The sequence below is a fragment of the Tenrec ecaudatus genome, chromosome 9 (assembly GCF_050624435.1).
Source record: "Tenrec ecaudatus isolate mTenEca1 chromosome 9, mTenEca1.hap1, whole genome shotgun sequence".
Lineage (NCBI taxonomy): Eukaryota > Metazoa > Chordata > Mammalia > Afrosoricida > Tenrecidae > Tenrec > Tenrec ecaudatus.
Window position 1 is genome coordinate 147,498,961 of NC_134538.1, and position 24,706 is coordinate 147,523,666.

The 24,706-nt window shown below is 47.1% G+C and overlaps 1 protein-coding gene across 1 annotated transcript in view; it reads left to right on the forward strand.

Annotated features, from left to right (window-relative positions):
* SND1 (staphylococcal nuclease and tudor domain containing 1) overlaps window positions 1-24,706 on the forward strand; it is a 484,534-nt gene that overhangs the window by 290,113 nt on the left and 169,715 nt on the right. Inside the window, exon 14 of the mRNA XM_075558633.1 lies at window positions 5,549-5,621. Coding sequence (XP_075414748.1) covers window positions 5,549-5,621 — 73 coding nt within the window. The remainder of the gene's footprint in view (window positions 1-5,548; window positions 5,622-24,706) is intronic.

Sequence of the window (24,706 nt, forward strand, 5' to 3'; positions counted from 1 at the left end):
CTAGCTTCTCCTGGCTGGCAGTGGTTAGGGCCCATTCTGGCCATTGCTGGTCTTGGCCGTCTTTGTAGTTCTGCTGCTTGAAGAAGAAAGCTTCGAGAGGAGCAGGCCTGCTGCTTCCCTTCTCCTGGCCAGCCCGAGCTCCAGCCTGCCTTTGTGAGGAAGCCGCTATTAAGCAGACACAGCAGGACAAGTTGAGGAGCCGGGAGTTTTCATTCCCTGCCTCAGAAAAGGGCTGCAGAGCTGTGGTGGAGGCCTGCAGAGAGAGGCCGTGTGTGGTGGGAAGCGCAGTGTTGGCTCTGGGAGCGAGTGTCAGAGGCAGCGAGCCTGGCCACTTGGCCACCATCCTGTTGCTCCAGGTTATGTCAGATGTGGGGAAAGCTCCATGCAGAAGTAGTGCCAGCCAGGCAGAGCCCACCTTCATCTGCAGCCCTTTACGGGGTCAGCCTTCTCTCTGAAACAGGACGCTCTGTGATCTGGACACTTGTGAAAGCCACTTCGTGGCCTGGCCCTGCTTTTTCTTGAGGTGTCTCCAACAAGCTTCGTGCCTCAGCGTGCTGAGCAAGATTGCTTCTGTATTCGGTCCTCACGCCCTGCCTTCAGCAGTTTCCCCATCCAGCTCCCGTTTCCCGCAGCCTCGAAGCTCTCAGAGGATCTGGTCCTTTCACTGCAGCGAGAGAGGCGTTTTCCCCTGTGTTTGAAGATTGTCGAGAGCTACATGCTTATGTCACAAACAGTAACGTGTGCTGCTTTTCCACTTTTGTGTTGTTTAATAAACTTTTGCTTCAATTCCAAATTGATCCTCCTCTGTGCCTCCAGCTGCTGCTGCTGTCACCACTACTGGTTTTGCAGTAGTTTCAAAAGAAACAGTGAACACTGCCACACTCACAGCGCGTGAGGAGCGAGTTAGCTGTCCCTGTCCACCAGTCGAGGCGGAAGCGCTTACACGATAAGCGGCTTAGTTAGAACGTACAGTGTGTATGGAACCTGGTAGTGTAGACATTCATTTTGACTGTGGAGATATTCAAAGCGGGCTTCTAAAAGTTGGTGGGGAAATTCCATTTTCCCATTGGATTTTTGTAGCCCCCCTCCTATACATCATGGGTTACACATACACACACACACACACACACACCATCCTATCACATGACTGTCCTATCCTATCACATGACTGTCAGTCCAGTCACTTTGTATGCAAGAGACATGTTGTGTTGCCCACCCTGCTACCTGCTCTGGATCTCTGAACTGCATTAGAAACTCATTGGACCTTGAGTGGACGCATGATCTGATGTTGCCTGAGCGGGCGTCAGCTGCGTGTGCCTGTACAACTCTTTGGCAGCCATGTCTGATGGTCTCCCGTAGGTACATGGGGCCTCTTCTTCCCTCTGCAAACCACTCTTGCTTTATGCTTTTCCCTCTTTGAGGTGCACCTGTAAAGTCCTATATTGGGGTCCCTAGGGGCTGTGTTGGGGGGAGAAGCTCTTGCTAAAGAATCGGCTTTCTGGAGTGCTAAGAGAGGCTCTCTGGGAAGTGCTGCCTGCCTCGCCACCCCCCTATTCTCCTCCCCCCCCCCCCCCCCCCCCCCCCCCGCCCAACTCTAAGCCACATCGATGCTGGGACCAGGACATGTGTCCCAGGCTGACCTTGACTCTTCTGCGGATTTCTTGGGCCTCCTAGCCTTTCCTTTGATTGCCTGGGGCTGGTAGCTTTACAGTGGGCTTAATTTAAACTTGATGATTACCTACCTATTACCAACCAATTTTGCTTCTGTTTGTTAGGCGATAACAATGTATTTCTCAGTTTACCTAAGGTGTTACAGTGTTGCTCTAGCTGCATCTTGAATGTATCTTAAATGTAATCACTGCATCTTAAATGGGAGAACATCAAGCCTTGAAGGTCTCACCTTACGCACTTCTAAGGAGCATGCTGGCTGGCCCTTTTCCACGCTAGATTTGTTTGTTCTTCTGGTAGCCCTTGGTAGTTTCCATAGTCTTTGCCAAAACCATACTTCAAACGCATCAGTTCTTCAGCTTTCACATGCATATGAAATGATCTAAATACCATGCCTACCAATGAGTTGCAGTCCATACTGAAGGCTGTGCTCCTGGATCTTCATCAGTTAGTGCTTCAAGTCTACCTCGCTTTTAGCAAGCAAGCTGTGTCCTCTGCGTATTGAAGTTTATTAGTTTATTATCACTAAGCCTTCTTCCGCCCTGAAGCCATGTTTGTTTTCATGCAGCCCAACTTTGTGGATAATTTGTTCAGCATATACATTGAACAAGCTTGAACAAAGGGAGAATTTCTGCATTCTGTAGGGTTATCTTTTTTTTTTTTTCCGGAATGGGCACAAATACACATTTCTTCCAGTTGGCTGACCTAGTAATTGTCTTCCACATTTTTGGCATAGGTTATTGAGTACCTCCATCTCTGCAATAGTTTGTGGAAACATCTCAGCGGATATTCAGTCCATTTCTGGAGCCTTGTGTTTTGCCATTGTCTTCTGTGCGGCCTAGACATCTTCCTCCAGTGTCATCAGAACTTGACCATGCGTGGCCTCTTGATTGAAGTTTGGCCAGTTCTTTGTGGTGCAGTGACTCGATGTGTCCCTTCCTTCATCTTTTGATGCATGAGGCCTCGTGTAATATTTTGCCCTTGGAAACAGTCAATATTTCAACTTGAGACCTGAAACTTACCTTCCGCTCTTTCATCTGCAGAAGTGCTGCATTTGATCGTCATTTGCTCCTCCAATTCTGAGTCCTTGCATACTACATGGTAATATTTCGTCTCTCTCAAGCTACCTTCTTAAATTGTCTTCATTGTTTCTTCCAGTTACTTCTTGGTGTTTAGGAGCTGGGTTCAGGGTGTCTGCTGACTTCCCTTTCTTGTCTTTGGCTTTCTGTGTGTGACATTCTTGATGTCATCCCACAACTTGTCAAGTCATTGATCGTTAGAGCCCAGTGCATCAGATCTGTTTTTCAGCTGGTCGCTAAACTCAGATGGGATATACTCCAAGTCATATTTTGTCTCTTGTGGACTTGTTTTAATTTTCTGCTGGTTTGACCTCACATCGAATATGAGCAATTGATGAGCTGTTCCACTGTTGGCTATAGCCTTGTTTTGGCTGATGTCATTGAACTTCTCCATTGTCTCATCTCTGAGAGGTAGTTCATTTCAGTCCTGTGTATTCTATCTGGTGAGGTCAACATAGATAGTCTGAAATTTTTAAACTTAAAGAATCCGGTTTTGTTTTTTAATGTCCTGTGCGCACTATTCCATTCTGAGCATGTCCCCTCTGTTAGCACGTTCAGTCTTGTGAAGTCCTGAATCTCGGCTTATGGCAAAGAGCTATTTAGGCTCATCTACAGAAAGCAGTGTCTAAGCCGGCTACCTCACTGCTCCTGCCTGCAGAGCCGGTATTCCCTCCCTTCCTGCTGCGTGGGCCTTGCTCGTCCCTCACACGGCACCAGATGCTCGTAACCCAGGCAAGGCCATGAGTTCAGCTGTGCTGTAGCATCAGCCTGTCTGTGTCTGGGGCAGACCCATTTAGTTTCCTTGTCCTTGCTGTCGGAAGAGAGGGCTGGAGACAGTGTCTGCCCCAGAGGAGCTAACGAGCTTAGCAGACCTGCCTGGCCTTGCTGGAATGCGAGTTAAGTTGGGCTGGCAGTGAGCTGCCTCACCTCATAGAAACGTCCTTTCTAAGGCAGTTTCCTTGAGTTGAGTAAATCCAGGAGACCTGTTGATTAGGGGGGAGGGGGGGAGAGCCTATGGAGATAGGATGCCAGGGATAGGGAAGCAGGGTGCTGGCAAGTCGACTATGTGTTGTTGTCTAGCCTGGTTGCCCTGCCGTGGACACATGATGGCCCTGCCATTGCCCGAGTAGAGTGGGGCTCCGTGAGCTTTGCAGTGGCTCATTGTCAGTCACAGGCATTGGGCCTTGCTTCCCACGGACTTCCGTGGGGATTTCCACCTCCAGCCATCCAGTTGGCACCAACCATCCTAGCGGTTTGTACCATCCAGGGCTCCTTCCAGCTGCTGGTTTCCCATAAAAGCCATCTCCACGTTAATCTGAATGTCCCAAGGACCCAGGACAAATGTTAAGAACCATCCCAAGTCACACATCTTTAACAGAATCTGAGGAATAGAAGGGAACAATGCTGACTCCGTGGCAAGTTCTAAAGCGACATCCTTGATTCACGTTATAGCGGGAACGTGGGCTCCAAAGAACGTGATCTTTCCTTTCAGATCCCTGAGCGAGTCAGTGAGTAAGTGGGTAGATGGGCTTTTTCCTTGTTACGCCTGGCCTTTGATTGATTTCCCTCCTTTGTGGAGGGAACATGGATAATGAATTAGAGTGTTTATTATTTCTGAGCCACGGGCATTACATGCGAGCTGGTGGGCCCACCCCGGTGGTGTGCTGTCAGATGCGCACTGGACTGCTCACCGCAGGATCCGTGGTTCACACCCACCAGTGGGACACAGAGAAAAACGAGACTGGCTGAATCAGGGGAGATTGACAGCCCCGGAAACCCTACACAGGGGCTCTGTGATTCTGAGGCAACTCGCTGGTCGTGGGTTTGGTTTCGGTTTTGAGACAACCAGAACCCCTCGGAAGGAAGAAGGGGAGAGAAGATGATAAAGGCCCAGATATATGCCATTTTCACCACCTTTGGCTTCTTTGGGGCTGGTTTAAGAAGTTGGGGTCCTGAACATAGCATCATAGAACCAAGAGCATCCCGACCCTTGGGGCTTTGCTGGGGAGAAAGGGAGGAGGCAAACTGTTAGTGGGAGGCCCTTCACCCCTACTCCTGGAGCCTGGAATGCAGGGAAAGGTGGAGGGGCAGCCCTTCTTGGCCCGGCTGAGATCTGCTTGGCTGGTGGGGACTGTGACCTTTGTGGGGCCATGAGTGGTGCTGAGGCATGCTTGCACAACTGGCCCTCAGGGCACCCGTCTAGGGACTGAGAGAGAAGGTGGCAGGTTGGAGCCAACCCTCCAGTGGGCAGGTGTGACATGGAGTCCCAGAGTGGCCTGTTCTGCCCATCATGACGACAACCTCAGATGTGACAGAAGTGCCGCCGAGTGAATGTCAGTCATGTAGCATCCTTCCCCCCAACACACACACACACACACACACACACACACACACATTAAATGCCTTTTCCGTTCAATATTGCTTTATTCAGGGTAACTTTTTACCTCCGAGGAACTTATTTCCATTAGAATTGGAACACTGGCTACATATTTTGCATTTTAAATGTTTAATGTGATTAAACGCTGAAAGAAAGGTTATTACTACTCTGTTTCTTACCCGCGTGCTCTTCCAACTGATTCTTCTTTTGTGCCCAGAACAATGCCTATGATTTGGAAACAGGTGAGGAGTGCTCTCTGATACCAGGCCCCGCTAACTGGCACTAGCAATGAGTCCTGGTAACTGGGGTGGCCTGTGCAGATATAAGTCCCCGTCCAGATGTGTGCACGTTTCCCCTCCCCTCCCTTACCCTGCCCTTCCCCTTGGTGATTTTCTCTTACCCACCTATCTCTTCTTTCTTACAGAGCTATTAAGAATGGCAAAGGCTTGCACAGCAAGAAGGAAGTGCCCATCCACCGCGTGGCAGATATCTCCGGGGTGAGTCTCGTCCCAAAGGGCTGCAGGCTCTGGGCGTGAATATTTCTGGGGTTTCGGCTTATGCAACTATAGCAGTCCCATTTATTCATTTTGGAAAATCAGAATTCAAACTTTGACATAAAATCACATTCCACCTTCCTTCCCAAATTGTCCCTAGGTTGCTCTGTGATTTTCAATGATTCGTTAGAAGCTTTTTCTTCCCAGTCACATTAAGATCAACTTAAAAGGAAATTTTTGAATTCCCTGTGTGATTATAACTGTGTGTGGGACATCTTAGGGGAGGGTGAAGGTCAGGTATGGGCTTTCTGACAGTGAATTTTCTCCTGCCTTCATGGGTGGAGCAGAGGGCGTGTTAGCGTGAGTTCACGTTCTATTAGCACACAGATAATAGAATACAAAGGGCGCCCTAATAGCCAGGCACACCTGACAGCTTGGTGCTGAGAATTCACCCTTATGCAGGTAGGTCCTCTCTGTGCTCAACAGGCCCCTTTGGTAGTTGAGAGGGTCTGGTTATTCTGGTGCCCACTCCAGGCTAGCATCGGCTCACATCAAGGACAGAACCCAGGACAAAAGCAGATATGAGACACAATGGCAACCCCAGGTAGGGACAGCTCTTTGACCTATCTATCCATTGGCCCTCTCTTCTGAGACACCGTGGCTAGAGCTGCGCCATATGCCCCGAGCACCTCTGACCAAGCAGAAATGAAGTGGTGCACCCTGAAGAAAATCCTACTCTCCATTAACATCAAGCCCTCAGGGATGAATGAGCAGGGATTACCTGCCCTTGGGTGTGGGTGGTGTTCCCAGCCCTGTTCTCTGTGATTGTGCACTACAAAAGCGTCCTCACCTCTCAGGGGCCACAGCTGGTTCATTTAAGCGATGGGGCTCAGCCCTGTGTTCTCACTCACCAGGTGCTGCTGATTCCAGGTAGGACAGAGCCTTGGAGGTAGAGAGCCACCTGCCCGTGCGGCCTCCCCTTGGCAACTGCAGTGAGTGTGGAGTCCTAACAGCCAGTTGCTGGTGCGCTGCACCCGTGTGGGTCAGTGTAGATCTGTGCTCCCTAGGCTTGTACTGGCAGGTCTTTCGGAAGACCGCCCAGCCTTTCTTCCGTGGCACCTTTAGATGGACTCCACCCACTCCCCTTTAGGTGGGCAGCCATGTATGTGCACCCCCAGCCTGGGGCGCCCATGTCGACTGCTTTCAGAGTCTGTGCTATGTCTGACCTTGGTGTTGTTTGATGTTTTCTTATTCCTCTGTTTTCATTTTTGATCAAGGAGGGATCTTGGTAAACTTGTCTTCATGTCTTGCCCATCGCTTTCTTGCCACCTGCTACAACTGCAGCTTTGTCCCAGGCATAGCTTTAATCCCTTTTCTGTCTGCATTATTGGAGAATTGGTTTTCTTTTTAAGTTATTTAAAAATAAATGCCTGTTAGATTTCCCTCCATTAGCACATAAATAAAGGAGGAAAGCATGAGCCACTGGGAGGCAGGAAGTGAAGAACTGATTCCATTTACATAGATGTCAGACTCAACCTTGTCTGCCTGGATCACACATTATTCAGCTCGATTACCGGGTTTTGCAGTGAGCCTCAGTAATGGAGGACTTTTGTCACTTCCCCGGCTAACCTTCCCTTCTTCCCGTCACTGTGTTGTGTTAGTTTCGTGAGTGCGGGTGCTTTGGGTGCCCTTGTGACGCTTAAGTGAGATGTATGGGTTTCGTTGCTCTCAAAGCATGCTGGGGATCTGGCTGTTGAGGGACGGGTAGGCATGTGGGGTCAGACAGGCAAACAGCCCACAGCTTGACAAAGATAAAATGCACCTGAAGTAGAGGCGCTGTAATATACATACTTAATAATCTTATGATACACAGTGGACTGCCTACTGCATGGTCCTTGCATCCAGCTCACTAGCTGCACCGAGGGAGCTAGGCGAGGCTCTCTGCTCTCATAAAAGATTTACCGTCTCAAACCCTACCTCGTGTCACTATGAGTCAGAATCGACTTGACTGCCATGGGTTTGGTTTTGCGAGGTAATCTCATCTATTAAAAACATACACCAAAAAAAAACAAAACAAAACAAAAAACAAACAAAAAAAATAATAATAAAAACATACACCAACTCCCTGCCACTGAGTTGTTTCCAACTCATTATGATCCTATAGGACAGAATAGAACCACCCCAAGGTCTCTCCAAACTAAGTCTTTACGAGGACACAAAGTCTCATTGTTCTCCAGCAGCTTGGCTGGTGGTTTTGAACCACTGACCTTGCAGTTAGCAGCCCAGTGCATAACCCACTGTGCCACCAGGGCTCCACTAATGGTCTCAGGAAGATGTCTTCATCTTTATTTGACGTTTGTTGTTGTTTCCGTCGTCCCTGGGTGGAGCTCCGTCTCAGTTTTGTTGACATGATGGTACAATGTGCTGCCAGAATATTTGTGCGTCGTACACCTGTTGTCCTCCCCCTGTCAATACACCACACACAAGCTCACATTTGGTTTCCTGAAGAAATTTGGGAAATGGATTGACTGTCTGGAAGAAGTTATCTCACAACTAGAAGATAGGAAAGGCCATGTAGCCTCTGACTTTGGGGGCTGAGTGTCTGCTCCATATCTCCTCTCTGACCCCCTCCAAGACCACGGGCTAAGAGGACTAGAGGGAGCATGTCTGAGGGTATGGCCAAGACAAGCATGTCTCAACTGAGAACTATATGCAGAAATTTCTAATCCTCAATTGTAACCTGCTAATTTTCCTAATAAATCCTATAATCATGGGGGCCAGGAGGGAATCTCACTGGTTAACTCTGTAAGACTTTGTTTCAGACCAAACTGAGTAACTTAAAAGCACAGGGACCCAAATGTCCCCGTCCCCCAGCCCCCGGGCCAGTTCTGACACACTGCAGCCCATGACTTCAGCACAGTCTTCTTGTTTGTTGGTAATGCAACGCACCTCCTCCAAAGGAGCCCCACGCGGCAGCCATCCAGCCTTCAGGTGCTGATGAAGAAGCTGACCTGGTGATCCCCTCCTGCCAACAGGACAGTTCTACTGGGTCAACATGGGGCCATTATGAGTCAGGAATCAATTCCATGGCAAGCAACAACCATGCATTGTAACAAAATCAACCACGAATAGAGGAGGTTACCAAACAACCAGTATATCACAGGAGCAGAGATCAGGACACGGAGAAGATGGGAAGGCATGGAGAAGACGAAGCCCCATTCAGAGACTCAGGGAATGAGAACCATAGAGGAGGCCAGCCCAGGCTCGAGTCTCTCCCCCTGTCATCGCCAGACAAGCAAGACAAGACGGGGAAGGCCAGGACAGAGGCAGCCCTACAACTGCCCTCTGCGGCCCCCAGAATCATGAGCATTCACCACACGCCAGAGGGTGAGGTGTGTGCTGGCTGCAACCTGAGGAGTGGGGAGCCCTCTCTTGCCTGGGAACCATAATTGATTTGTCTGATTTACCAGAACAACAGAAAGACATGCACGGGCCCCACTTTATTGCCTGCCTTACACTCTGTATCTGCAGGAGATGGTATTTATTACAGAGTAGGCTACAGGAAAAGCAGTAATAAACCCCTGATACAGAACAGCCTTGTGCTCATTCCACTGACTTGCACATTCCCATTTTTTCTCCGTGGGTGAGGGAGGGGACTGAGACAGGACCAGGGGAAGCTGCCACAAAGAATGAAAAGATGGCTGTACAACGTGAAGCGATCGTCATCAAGCTGTCCTCCAAATCAAATTGGATCTGTCACCAAGGCGGTCAGGTCTCAGTTGGCTTCACATGGCACCGGGAAGAGCCCTGGCCAGACAGGAAATCAGATTGTCACCTAAAGGCCGGCAGGTGAGGGCCACGTCAGTGATGCCCCACATCACTTACCTTGAGAAGTTTGAAAGGTGGGAGACAAGCTTCATGAGGATCAGGACCCAAGGGGCTGCTGGCCTGGCAGGTAGGCACCTTTTCACCCCCGAGTGGTCCTAAAGTAACTGTCAAAGATGACGGGCTAAGTCTATGAGGCTGCTGCACAGAGTTCATTACCAAGGGGACTTGAAAGTACTTGAAACGTGTTGGTTGATGTTCAAGGGACCTTTGCTGTACCAGAGTGCTTCCTCAGCCGGTTTTCCTCCCCCTTAGCATCACGATCTTTGCAGGCCCCAGCTTGGTGCCGGTTCCTGTGAAGAGATGCTCTCTTCTGAAACCCCCAGAACTGCAGGGCAGGGCTACCTCTCTCCCTCTTGGGGACTCTGAGGGCCTTCATCCTTTCCTTGGGATTAAGAGGGGTGTTTATGTTCCCCAGATTGAATGCAAATTAGAAGGACCTGCCAGGATGTTTCTGAGATGGCATCTTGACATGGAGCACAATTAGTGGTCGTTGTCTTTGATTGACAACATGGCTTCAACCGTGGGGTTCAAACATAGGAATGACTGTGACAGTGACCCAGTGCAGTGTCTCATTCTGCTGTACATAGCGTTGCCATGAGCTAGAACCAACTAAATGTCACCTAATCAACAACCAAAACACCGTAAGCAACAGCTGTGTCTTCTGGCTTTGTGGGCCTCATCTTTCAGCACTCGGTCACCAGCCAGTGTTCTGCTGCCACTGGGTAGTTTGTGGTTTGTTTTTTTTTCCAAGTATGGAAGCTCCGCTGACGCCTGCCCACCATGGTGACCCTACTAATATTTGAAATCCCAGTGACAGAGCCTCCAGCACCACAGCAACACACAAGCCACTAACGTGACAAACTGCGAACATCCATTCGTAGTCAGAACATGGAATGTACAGAGTATAAATCTCAACACATTGGAAGTTGTCACAAATGAAAGGAACTCTTGGAGCTAACTGAAAAACCCTAGGCATTAGTGAGTTCAAATGGACCGGTATTGGCCATCCTTAACGAGACCATCGTATTTGCTCTGCTACGCTGGGAATGACCCTAGAAGAGAAATGCATCACATTCAGATTTGCACAGAACCGAGTCATGCCAAAGATGAAGAAATCGAAGCTTCTTACCATATTCTATTTGTCTGGAATCAGACAGGATACATTGATAATTATTGGTGGTTGGAATGGGCAAGTTGGAAACAAGGAAGGATCCAAAAGCAAAATCCAAACCCGCTGCCATCAAGTTGATGCCAACTCATAGAAACCCCGGCAGTTTAATAGCAAGCGCCCCTTCTTTCTCCCTTGGAGTGGCTGATGGCTTCAAACTGCTGCCCCTGCAGATCACAGCCCACTGGGTAACCACGCCACCACCAGGGCTCCTAAACAAGGCTTGGTAATTGGGAAATATAGCCTTAGTGAAAGAAATTATGCTGGAGGTCACATGATAAAATTTTACAAGACCAATAACCTATTCACTGGAAATATTTTTTAAGCAACATACTTGGACCTCGCCAAATGCAATACACAGAATCAAATTGGCCACATCTGTGGAAAGGAACGACAGGAAGCTCGGTATCGGCATTCAGAACCAGCCAGCAACCAACTTCACTGCAGGCCATCAATTGGTCTTGTGCAAATTCAAGTTGAAGCTGAAGAAAATTCAAACAAGTCCATGAGAGCCAAAATATTACCTTAAGCATATGCCACCTGAATTTAGACTGTTCATGGATAGATTGGCTGCATTGAATACTAAAGCACTGAGTTGTAGATGGTGCCAAGGACATCTTACATGAAAAAAGTAAAAGTGATTTAAAAAGAAAGGCGCATTGCTGCCACCACTACCCCCAGGCCACTGGAAAGAAAAAGAACATGGACATAAGAGACTGAAGCTGCTCTTGAACATACTAAAGCTACTAGAAGAGATGATGAACTGCAGGCACTGAACTGAAGATTTAAGAGCGACAACATATGATAATGATTGTGTAAGACTTGGAATAAGAAAATCAAAATGGGAAGGACACTCCGAATTTCTCAGATCTTGTTGTGGTCGTTGATTATTTGACTGTACACAGGCATGTGACTGTGTGGATAACACTGAAGAGTGGGACTGGTTATGCTCTTGTGGAATCTGTGTATAGAACAAGCATCAGTCAACCAAAGGAAGAGGGAGTACTTTAGAGTTTAAAATCAGGCCAGGCACGTCTCATTGTTGCATCCTTTCCCCAAACGTAATCTGTGGACCGAGCGAATAGTTCAAGAAGCTGGCTGGTGGGGAAGGATGCAGCGTCAGGATCGGAGGACAACTTATTAACAACTTGCAATATGCAGAGGACACAAATTTGCCTCCTGAAATCGAAGAAGACTTGAAACACTGACTGAGATCGAAGGTGCCAGTCTTCGGTGCGGATTACACGGCAGCAGTAAAGGAAACCCAGCTCCTGGAGACTGGACCTATAGGCCACATTGTGATAAGCAGAGAAGAGGGTGCAATCCTCAAGGATGTCAGTGAACTTGGATCCATAACCAATACTTTTGGAAGCCAGCCATCGAGAAATCAAATGGCATATTCCATTGGGTAAATCTTCAAAAGAACTCTTTCCCCACCAAAAAGTGTCCCAAAGCAAAAGTGTTACTGTGAGACTAAGATGAATCTGACCCAGTTGCCTCTTATGCAAGAGAAAGCTGAGCAAAGAGAGTCCGTGCCCTTGGGGTATGGTATTGTTGGAGAATTTTGAGTGTGCCATGCTAGCAGGGCAAGCAGGTCTGTCTTGGAAGAAGTACAGCCAAAATAATCCCTGGGCATGAGGATGCCAAGACTGCATCTCCTGTATTTGGACATATTAGCAAGAGGGCCAGTTGTCAGTACCTGGAGAAAGACCTCATGCTTGGTGTGAAGTAGAGGGTCAGTGAAAAAGAGGAAGCCCGGCAAGGAGATGGCAGGACACAGTGGCTACAGCACTGGGCTCAGTCACAGGAAGGGTTGTGAGGATGGGGTAGGGCCGGCAGTATTTTGTTCTGTTGTTCATTGTGTAAAAAGTAACTCGTGGGCACCCAATGGCGTCTTAAGTGTCTTCGTTTAAAGATTTCAGTCCATTGTGTTTTGTGGACTAAATAGCAAATGATCTCAGGGGAAACTACTAGATCTAAAGTGGGTGAGGGGATTCCTGCATGTCCTTCCACTAGGATGGCAGGTGCTGTCTAGGAAACCTAGGGGAGGCTCTGATTCTTTTCTCTTTAAAAAAAAATTTTTTTTTACATGGCACCTGATCCACATATCATATAATTCAATCGTTCAATTGTAGCAAGAAGAATTGTACAATCATTACCACCATTTTGGAACCTTCTCCCCACCCATGGCTAAGTCGCTTTTAAAATGAGTTCTAGTGCGCCTTCCCCCTCCCACCTTCATTGTTCACTCCCCAAACCGCCTCACCCTCTCAAGCCCCCACTCCCCGCCCCTCCTTCCCCTATAAACCCGTGCATCAGTTATTATCTGTGCATCCACTCCTCCGTGCTTCCCAAACTGGGAAACACAATGGAAATGATTAAAAACAAAATTGAAATAAAGTGGTAAGGATAAAGTAATAATAATATAAAGATAAAAATATGAATAATAAGTAAGAAAGAGAAGACGCTCAATATTTAAAAGGCCAGGAAAGAAATTTTGGTCGTGGAACATACAAGAGATATTTGCACCTAGAAATTCAGGTTGGGTCAGTAGGGAGGTCTGCTGACCAAGTTACACATTCATTCGATCCAGCGGCATCAAGATTACAATGTCGCTGTCTGCTAGTACTGCTGATCCGGGTCGGCCAGTGGCTGAATCTCACTAGTTACTCCGCAGATGGGTTTTGGGCTCCCCCTGCTCTCCATAGCCGCCTACCAATTGAGTGTTCAGGGTTCCCTCATGCTTTAGGGCCTGCTCTTTGGTTTAGTGGTGGCTGTTTTGCACCTCTAGGGATACAGGTGAACTTGTGCGAATGAATCCTGTTTAAGAAATGTGGCCCTGGACAGACTGCTGATAGCCATCCAATGAAAGAACTGGTTTCAATTTTTAATTTTTCCTCTAGTTTTTCACTCTAGTTTCGCTTCTCTAACAATTTCACTTCAGCAGTGTGTGTATGTGTGTGTTTGTGTGTGTGTGTTCAGATTCTTTAGACCAGTTGTAATAGATTTTTATTACAGATAATAATTAGTTGAAATAGAAACATTGGCATTTTTACTTTATACAAGTTACACTTTTGAAAACAACTTTTTAACAGGGAAGCCATTTCTGAAATGAGAAAAATACAAAAACACTTAGAACAGTGGGCATTAAGAGATCGCATAATTCTGTGCTCTGGAAGTCTGTTTTATTTTCTATTTTGTACCTGGAAAGGTGAAGAACAATTTGGTCTTGAACATTCGTTTTTAAGAAATAACCAGAACATTCTAAAGCAAATGTGTCTCTCTCACCAGCAGAGTGCCCAGTGCCTGCCTGCACCTTAGTTGATTTACTGTTTTGTTCAGTGGCCAGCTTTAATTGGGGCACGACCAGGCACCATTCACGTCGGGTGGCCACTGAAGACAGGGCACCGAGTCTTCTGATGGCGCTTGGGAAGTCATGTGTGGTCGCGTGGCTTCCCTGCAGAGCGGCTTTTCAGAGCCGCACCCTCCTCCCTGACACAGTCAGGAGACTTGACAGGACACTGCAGTGAATTCTGTTTGCATAATGTTTCTGCTCCCTATGCTTCTAGGCTCGTCTTAGCCCTTATTTAATTACACCTTCACACACAAGAATCCATGTAAATGAGCTCCTTAGAAACAGAGGCCAAGCTTGCGGTTATGGTTACGTGTATGGAGCTGTACCTGGTGTTTCTTGTTGCTGCCTGTCTTCCTTTGTTTGCTCAGAGAAAGGAGAAAAAGAATTTAGGGGAATCCAGGAATGCCACTCTCCAAAGAAGGGTTGCCACCTGCATCCTTACTGCTAGCTGTTTCCTGCCCTTCTCGTCCCTTTCCCGCTCTCTGGGTGCATGTGAATATCGCACCGTGATTCTATTTCATGGGTCCAAATTGGTCAAATGAGCCCATTACAGCTCAGCTAAATGAATGTGCAGGTATTTTTGAAGGCAATAGATGAAATTCCCGATTCCCAGGTTGAAGTATGTGATTGCCCCGTGTCATCTGCCCCGTGGCTGCTGAGTGATGTGATAAACGTGAACTACTTCTGCCCTGCCATAGCCGCTCTCTCCCCTTCACCATCATCACCCTCCTCAGCCCCAGATTGCACGCATAGCGTCCTGTGGCCATTGCTTATGTAAACCACTCAAAGTAAGTCATTTTACCAACGCACACATTCTGCTTGCTTGTAGTTTAAGGCTTTACTTAGCGTGCTTCCAACATACTCCCTACGGACTATGCTGTACACTCCTTGCAATGATGCTATCCGGGCAGATCGTCTAGAATTGGAGCCGAGGGTGGCTTTGGAACACCCTAGTAGTGGGCGCCTCGGTCCTTGAGGAAATGTGCTGTTGGCAGGAAGAAATTACAGAATTACCCGCACAGTGTCACACTGGAAGGGGCTGGGAATGTACGGAAGTTACTCCCAGAGCGTCGTGGAGCGGCTGTGTTCTGTGGCTGCATCTCCGCAGCAGGCCTGTGGGCTGCACCCACGGTAGAGTGGATTTATTGCCTTTTATATGAAATCCAGTCTGTTCCACTATTCAAGATTCTCACCCAACTGGCCCCGACTGCCGTGCTAATGAGCCCTGTGAGTGGCATTTCTTCTTCTCCGGATGCTCTCTTGAGTCCTCATCTTGCCACTGCCTCCCCTTCCAGCACGTCTCTTCTCCCTGGCAACTCCCCAGCTTCATTCTCAAGCGGTCTGACCGGGGTTTGCACAATGACTACCTCATCAGTTTCACACTTGATGGTATTTGTTGTTGATCATTGCTGTTGGGTTGATTCCATCGCACGGTGAGCCCCATATTGTTTGGGGCTCAAGTGATTTTGATATAGGTACAGTGGTTTTCGTCATTTGTTTCTAAACCCCTGATAAAGGTAGATCTTTTTTTGGGTGACTCTGTAAGTAGCCCTGATGGCATTCTGCCCTATAGGGCAGTCAGATTCAGCTTGAGGGCGAACACCATAGAATTCCCAGGTCAGATTGGATTTGCCATTGGTGAGGTAAAATGAATCAAATTGTGTTTGGGAAAAAATTACTTCGGCTACGCTCGCTGGCCCTTTGAGATGTGGACCAGCTTGGAGGCTGCACCAGAGAGGGGAGGGTGCGTGTTTTCTAGAATATGGAGGTAGATGTGCGCTTGCAGCCCTTTGAGATGTGGACCAGCTAGGAAGCTGCACCAGAGAGGGGAGGGTGCATGTTTTCTGGAATATGGGGTAGATGTGAAACCTCTAAAATTAGAGCGCCCTGTTCCAAACCATGGCTCCGTTGCTTATTATTTTTGTCCCTGTGAAGAAGTTGTGTAAATATCTCTGTGCCTCAGATTTCCCATGTATAAAGTGGGTATCATAATCGTACTGACCCCGCTAAGTTACCGTGAAGCTCTCCAGTGAGCTAGCAGATAAGTATTTCGAACAGTTGCCATGGTAAGAGCTCAGCACAGAGCAGTGGGTTCACATGGTGATGCTGATTGTCTACTAAGTTGCACAGAGAACATTCCTGGCTAGAACACTTCTGAGGGCGCTTATCTTAGAAAGGTGCTGGAGATTCAGATTTGTTGTGCATCATTTCATTTCGCTTTTGCAAGGTGTAAAATGTAAACATTGTCCGTCTGAGGACTGAGCTACGCCTGGCCCCACACCAGGGCATCACTGCTTTCTTCAGGTGCATGTGTGGCCTGGACAATATGGGTTTGTGTTAGAGTGCTGGGAAATAATATTGAATGTGCCAAGGGTGCCAGGAAACCAAACAAAGAGATCTGGCTCAGAAGCCGTATAGCCAGCATGCTCCTTAGGAGTGCGGAGGCAAGACTTCTTCCTGCATGCTTCTGGCAAGTTGACAGGAAGGATTGTGAGGAAGACACTGTCTGGGTCTGTTGTGTGTAGGGTCGCTATGAGTCAGAAAGATGGCACCTCACAGCCACAGGAAAGGCTCTAACCCAGGTGGGGACGGAGCATGATGGTGGGGCAGGTGGAAAGTCAAGGGAAATAGAGGAAAGAGCTGGGAGGCAAAGGGCATTTATAGAGGTCTAGACAAAGACATGTACATACAAATATATATATGAGGATGGGGAAATAGATCTATGTGCCTATATTTATAGGTTTAGTATTAAGGTGGTGGAAGGACCTTGGGTCTCTACTCAAGTACTCCCTCGATGCATGAATACTTTCTTCTATTAAATTTGGCATTCTATGATGCTCACCTTCCTGACACAACTGCTGAAACCAAAGCGGGTGAACAAGCAAATGTGGTGAAGAAAGCTGATGGTGCCCGGCTATCAAAAGAGATAGTGTCTGGGGTCTTGAAGGCTTGAAGGTGATCAAGCGGCCATCTAGCTCAGAAGCAACAAAGCCCACATGGAAGAAGCACACCAGCCTGTGTGATCATGAGGTGTCAAAGGGATCAGATATAAGGCATCGTCATAAAAAAATTACCATAGTGAATGAAGGGGGAAGTGCAGAGTGGAGACCCAAAGCCCATTTGTCGGCCACTGGAGATCCCCTTGCAGAGGAGTCTAGGGGAGGAGATGAGTCAGTCAGGGTGCGATGTAGCACTGATGAAGAATACAGCTTTCCTCTAGTTCCTAAATGCTTCCTCCCAAACCCGCGCCCCCCAACTATCATGATCCGAATTCTACCTTGCAAGTATAGATAGAGCAGAGGTTGTACACTGGTGCAGATAGGAGCTGGAGGCACAGGGAATCCAGGGTGGATGATACCTTCAGGACCAGGGCTGTGAGGGGCGATACTGGGAGGGTAGAGGGTGAGTGGGTTTGGAAGAGGGAACCGATTACAAGGATCTCCATGTGACCTCCTCCCTGGGGGACGGACAACAGAAAAGGGGGCAAAGGGACACGTCGGACAGGGCAAGATATGACAAAATAATAATTTATAAATTATCAAGGGCTCACGAGGGAGGGGGGAGGGAGGGGAAAAAGAGGACTTGATGCAAAGGGCTTAAGTGGATCGCAAATGCTTTGAAAATGATTAGGGCAAAGCATGTACAGATGTGCTTTATAGAATTGCTGTATGTATGGATTGTGATAAGAGTTGTATGAGTCCCTAATAAAATGTTTAAAAAAAAAAAAAAGAGGTCTCAGGAGAAAGGCTTCAGCACAGCTTGAACATGGCAGAGCTTGAGCTCCTGGCAGGAGCTGAAGGTGTGGTGGTGGTGGTGGTGGTGCTGGTGCTGGTGCTGGTGCTCCGAGAGCCTCAGCAGGCTCTGGTGTCTTGCCTCTGCCTTCTTTGAGTGGGCAGAAATGGAGGGTTGACGTGTGAACTTGTCACCTTGGCTCCACCAGGCAAGGGCCAGGGTTATGACTTTTCCTGGTATTAAAGATGAGAGGAGGTTTTTGGTTTTTTTTCATAGACTTAGGTCTCAAGGGTAGTTTACAGAGATGAACTATTTTGTTTCTTTTGATCACAGCCTGTCAGGTCAGGGTCACCTTGAAGGTTGTTCGTCACGTTCTTCACATGCTTCTAGGTTTTTGTGTCTGCGTTCAGAGCTTTTCTACATCATTTTCTCACAATTTACCGTTTTCCAGTGACTCCGAGGTAATGCCAGAGAGCCTTGGAAAGATAATACACATTTCTATTTCTGAATTCACAATATGGGTTCACATATGTATTTTAAAAGCATAATAATATCTTGTGGGATTTAAGATCAGTACAGAAACATACACAACACACTTTGAACATCCTCTGCAATAGACAGCTGCCGTCATCATCGCCAGTTCTGCTTGTACCCTAAACTCTATCCACTTCAAGCCTCCAGTCGGCCACCTCCCTCTCCTGAATTCTTCTCTCACCTATTTACCTCACTTGACATTTAATATGTGCCCTCTCTGGCTTTTTTTAAATATGCCATCTCTGCCTTGTTAAATGAGTGAATTAATGATCAAACAATGTAGTTATCAAGTGCTCATTATGTGCCGGACACGACGCTGCGTGTTGAGGACATGTTAAATAAGACGGATACTGCCTTTAGTGCATCCACAGCTAGTCCTAAAATTACAGCTGTGACACGCGTACGGAGGCCTTCGAGGGTGGGTATGGACGGGAGTAGCCTAGTCTAGGTTGTCAGAGGGTGTCTGACTTTCAAGCGAGGTCTGGGGAGCAGTGGGTTATAGTCTTGTTCTAGGTGGAGGGATAGACCCTGTGCAGGGAGAACCTGAGGTGGAAAGGTGCCTGTGTTCACCCTGGAAGGCCAGCGTTGCTGGGATGCGAGGGGAGGGATGCAGAACGGCGCATCGTGTGGACTTTGTTGTTCAGGATGCTCACTGTCCTGGAGTGGTTTCCAGCTCACACCAACTCCTTGATGAGGAGGGTCGGTGCCTCGATGGATTATGCATTGATCTCGAGTGGTGGGTTGCTTCATGAGTATGAGCTCCCTGGTTTTATTCTTCATCTTATGCCTGTCTTACTTGTGTGTTTTGGGGGGGGGGCTGAAATTTGCGCTATAGCAGGAGTTCAATCTCTCATCCTGCTAGGAATGAAATATTTATTGGGTATTTGGTGAAAGTTCATACAACAAATATTAGGTTTCCATGCAACAAATTTCTTACACTGTTTGTTCAGTGACATGGTTCCATTTGACACAGTGGGTGAATGTTCGTTCACATTATTGCAGGATTCTTGGTTTTGCCCTGAGTGCAAGAGGGTTGTGAGGGCGATGCGGGACCTGGCGCTACTTGATTCTGTGGTACAAGCGTCACTGAGTCAGACCTGACTCCAGGGCACCTTGCAGGTAGTACTGTGGGAAGCCGTTGAACCAAGTGGAGTCATTAGGTCGGCTTCTTGGCTCTTTGCCTCATTCCAGCTGTTGTGTGGAGGTAGACCATGAGGTGCCAAGGGAAGGACAGTGGGTAGGAAGGACTGGAAGAGAACTAGTAGAGGACCGATTGGCTGTGCAATCGGGTCTTGGGTGTTGACGGTCAAAAGCTAAAGCTGGGCTTTCATTCGATAGCACTGGTGGAATTTGGTTATTGGTTAGCTTGATGATCAAGGGAGAGATGTAAAATTGAGTATAAGACATGGGTATTATAAACCAGCTCTCCTTGGTAACTGGTTGCTAGTGACAATGTTTTCTTCTATCGTAAAAACTGGGGGTGTGTATTTGGGAGGAAAATTAAGAATTTCAGCACACGCTTAAATTGGCCCCTATGAGACATTGATCGGTCTAGACCCTAAAAGAACCACGTGGGTTTCATGTATACATTTAGGACTATTAGGCATGTAGATGTGAGTGAGCAAGATTGCCCAGAAAATACTGAAAGATGACTCCTTGGGCTGAGCCCTTTATCTCCATAATTGAAGAATTGCACAGGTGGGAGCCACTGGCCAAAGAAACTTAGAGGAGCTGCCAGAGCTACAGGAGAAAGCCAGGCAATGTGACACAGACACAGAGAGGGCCATCAGTGCGGCTCTGCGAGGTCAGGAGAAAGGTGGAGAGGTGCCCAGGCACTTCACAGATAGGGATGTAAGGTCAGATAGAATTCCCAACTGTAAGCAGGGACTTTGTCTTCAATCTCTATAGTTCAGGAATTTCTTACTGATAGGGTCACTGAGAGTCAGTGAATTGAATGTCTGTGATGTCGTTAGGTTCCGACTCACAGTGGCCCAATGTACATACAGTAGAACGAAACACCGCCCAGGTCTGCCCAGCCTCAAGCTGGTTTTTATGTCGGAGCCCATTGCTGTAGCCACCCACGGAGCCTCAGTCTATTGCCTCGAGGCCGCCTTCTTTTTCCTGTCCTTCTGCTTTACCAAGCATGATGTTCTGATCCAGAAACTGGTCTCTCCTGGTAACTTGTCCAAAGTATGTAAACATGAAGTTTCGCCATCCTTGCCTCTGAGGAGCGTTCTGGCTGTACTTTGTTCAAGACAGATGTGTTTCTTCTTTGGACAGTCTGTGGGTACTTTCATTGTTCTTTGCCAACACCATAATTCAAATGCATCCATTCTTCTTTGGTTTTCATTACTTAATGTCCATGTTTCACATGCATATGAAACAAACGATTGAAAAGACCATGGTTGTTGGAGCCTTGGTGGTATAGTGGGTAATGTATTGGGCTGCTAAATGCAAGGTCAGCAGTTGAAGCCACCAACCACTCCTAGGGGGCAGGATGAGGCTTTCTACTCCTGTAAAGTGTTATAGTTTCCGAAACCACCAGGGGACATTTTACCTTGTCCTATAGAGTCACTCTGAGTCAGCATTGACTTGATGGCTGTGAGTACCCATAGTAACTAAGTAAATGTTTGTAGCGATCGTGTCTATGTGGTTTTGAGTTAATGAGACATTTTAAGAGAGGGCCCGTAGTTAACGACAAAGACAAAGATCCTCAGCAAACTGGATTGACATGGTGGCAGGAATGATGGTGAGGATGGCGAGGGACAAGCAGTGCTTCGTTCTGCTGTCCATAGATAGGGTCGCTGTGAGTTGGAACGGATTTGACAATACCTATGAGCAACATGTTGAACCCGCGGCCTCACACCCAGGCTTTATTGTCTTGTGTCCCTCGCTCATGCTCTTAGGAGGACCTAGTTTCCAGTGATAGGCTACGTCCTTAGAGTCTTAATGCTGGGACACCCCCCCGCCCCCAAGCAAGGTCCACCTGTGGATCTAGCATACCCAAAATGGTAAAGCCCATTGGGGAAGGGCGCTGGTAGTTCTTTGTTGATCCTTAGACTTTTCAGTGCACCCCAAATACCCCATGCCTCACAGCACTAAAAGCTATTCTTTGTGCAAGAATAGTTTCATTGTTGTTGAAGCTGGTGATCATAGATCCTTCTCACGTGCATAGAATTGGGGGTACACTCTATTCGCTGTATTTCAGAGCCTGACTATGAGGCCTTTTAGAACATAGTCACAGCTTCCCTAGGAACACATTTTCTTCTTGCATCCACTAATAGTGGTTTTTGTTTGCTTTTCTATTTCTTGTCCACACTTTTAAAAAGTCTGAATCATAAGTACATTCGTGCTTAGGAGAAGGGCCGCTTTGATTGAGGTCATCGGTGCCATGAAGCGCGGGGTGTTGACGGGATGGCAGGCAGGTTGCACATGCAGTCTGGGGTCAGGATGTTTGCCTTGTTCCTTTACAGACTTTCATGACAGGGTCATAATGTATGTTTGTCTCACAACACGTAAAAGAATGGCATTTTCTCCACATTACAGCATACCACATAAATTATCCACAAACACATAATGCACATAGCAAGCATGAGAAACCACTTCAAGAGGTGGGGTGGGGGTGTGATTTGCAAGACACAAAATAAAAGTGACCATGTGACACAGGCATGATTTGCATCAAGAGCCGGTGTCCGCTGTGGAGACTGCTGAGCACTGACTGACCAAGATATTAGAGAAGCTGCTCTCTTTGGGTCCCTGTAGCCGCACAGAGCTGCTTCCACCTTGAGTTTTAGCACATTTTCTTCTTGTAAATACAGAAACTTAACCTTAAAACATAACAATTCCTGGTTTTGTTTACATCAAATATAAATAAAATTAAAATCATATGTACTGCTATCACAAGATTTTTTTTTAATTGAAATTGTGATCATTTCATTGGGAGCGCTTACAGGTATCATAACAATCCATAGTTCACCGCATTGCGCAGTATTGAACAATTGCTACCACAATTAGTTTCGGTACATTTTCTTTCTTCTTGAACTCCTTGATATCTGCTCCCCTTTATCCCTCCCACATCCCACCTCCCAGGAACCCTGTTTTCCAACCCTATAATAGGTTTTCATATTTTGTTTTTTGTCATATCTTACTCGATCCAACATAACCATTCACATAAAATTGTATTGTTTGATCCCATCAAGTGGGGTTATACTGTCATCAGTGCTCTCAGCTCCTGTTCTCCCCACCCCCTTCCCATAACCCCAGGGAGCAGTCACTCCTGTTACTGTTTCTGAAGGCTTATCTTTTCATGCGCTGCCTAGTCATTGTAAATATGCAAATGAATGTACACAAAGCTAACTTGATTAATGAGGTAAAACAAAAGCCATAATAGTAAGTGGAGGAAATACTAAAGAACTAAAGGGTAGTTATGTGCACCCTATACTGCACCCTGGATTTTTCATCCCTTCTGAGAGGGACTGTCCAGTTACCATACAGGTGGGGTTTGGGTCTCCACGCCCCTTTACATAGATTTGCTTGCTTGTATTTGAACTTCTGATACCTCTTCCCTTCTACACAGACTGGTGTGCTTCTTCCATCTGGGCTTTGCTGCTTCCCTTCTCGATGGCTGTGTGTTTGACTACAGTCTTTGAGACCCCATAGGCTATATCTTTTACTAGCTGGGCACCATCAGCTTTCTCCATCATATTTGCTTTTGCACCCATTTTGTCTTCAGCAGTCGTGTCAGGAAGGTGAGTATCTTACAGTGCCACATTATTAGAACAAACTGTTCGTGAACTGGGGTAAGATTTAAGTAAAAGTCCAAAGTCCATCTGCTTCCTTGTTGCATTTGCATATATATACATTCTTAAACAAATACATACATAGTTTCTTCTTTCCTCTTTTTTCTTTCTTTCTACCCCACTATTATGGGTTTACCTGTTGTTCATCTCTCAGTGATTCCTCTCAAATACAATTCGGTAGATTAAACTCAACCAGAAAGCTGCACCCTCCTTGCCATCAATTTAGAACACTTACTGTTCCCCTGTGCATTGTTGGCTCCCCACTCTCTTCCCGCCCTTCCTTCCCATGGCCCCCACGATCAGTCACTGCCCTCATACGATTGCCCATCCTGCCTGCCTTGTATAGATAAACACCAAAAAGGAAAAAAAATCAATCAATTAATTAACATACAGACAGTCACAAGACTAACAAGGATCCTGACATGGAGCAGATGACTCCCTGTTCAATAGAGAGGCGCACATGTTATAAACCATCAGTCCATCCCACTGTCTTCCAGAGCTGCATGTCCCGGGTCCCACTTACCCAACAACTCTTGCACCCTGTTAGTGTTCATCGTCCGTGCCTGATTGGCAACCACCCTAAAGGTCCTTGTTGCTATTCCTGAGTCAGGGATAAAGCGGTCTAGTGAAACGCGCGCCCCCCCCCCCATCCCCAATTACACCTTTAGACATTCGGTGTGTCTCCCGTGTGAGTAATCCCCCACCACTTCAGATGGGGTGCCAAGTGCTACGACCGGGAGACTGTGGCTACGCTCCCATCAGCGGTCCGTTGCGCTCCCCCCTTGTTTTGCTCCATGTGTGCAGGCTATCACAGATTTTTTAAGGCAAATGTAAGTATCACCAAATGTGATTTCCAACTCCACCCACCCCTCACTTTCCATTTTTTAAATTGATGAGAGTTTTTTCAAGATTGGGGCCTTCTCTCTCACTCTTCACTGCACATGGCAGCACCTCAGTTGGTGTAGGTACCTACAGCATAGTAGATGCTTCACTATTGTAGACGGGTGCATTTTGTAAATTAACCTTTCCCTCAAAATTAGAAATATTTTTCCATGTGGTTAACTACTTTTTATTTAACCTCTGTCCCTTTTTTAAAATCATTTTATTAGGGGCTCATGCAACTCTTATCACAATCCATCCATCCATCCATTGTGTCAAGAACATTTGTACATTTGTTGTCATCATCATTTTCAAAACATTTTCTTTCTACTTGAGCCCTTGGTATCAGCCTTTTCCCCCCTCCCTTCCCCACCCTCCCTCTCTCATGAACACTTGATAATTTATAAATTATTGTTATTTTTTATGTCTTATACTGACCAATGCCTCCCTTCACCCATTTTTCTGTTGTCCATCCCCTTACCTTCACCTTCCCCTCCTGGTATGGCTACTCTCAATATTGGCCCTGAGGGTTTGTCTGTCCTTGATTCCCTCTGTTTCCAGCTCTTAATTTATACCCGTGTACATGCTGTGGTCTAGCCAGATTTGTAAGGTAGAATTGGGGTTATGATAGTGGGGTGGGGGTGGGGAGGAAGCATTAAAGAACTAGAGCAAAGTGTAGGTTTCATTGGTGCTATACTGTACCCTGACTAACTCGTCTCCTCCCCGAGACCTT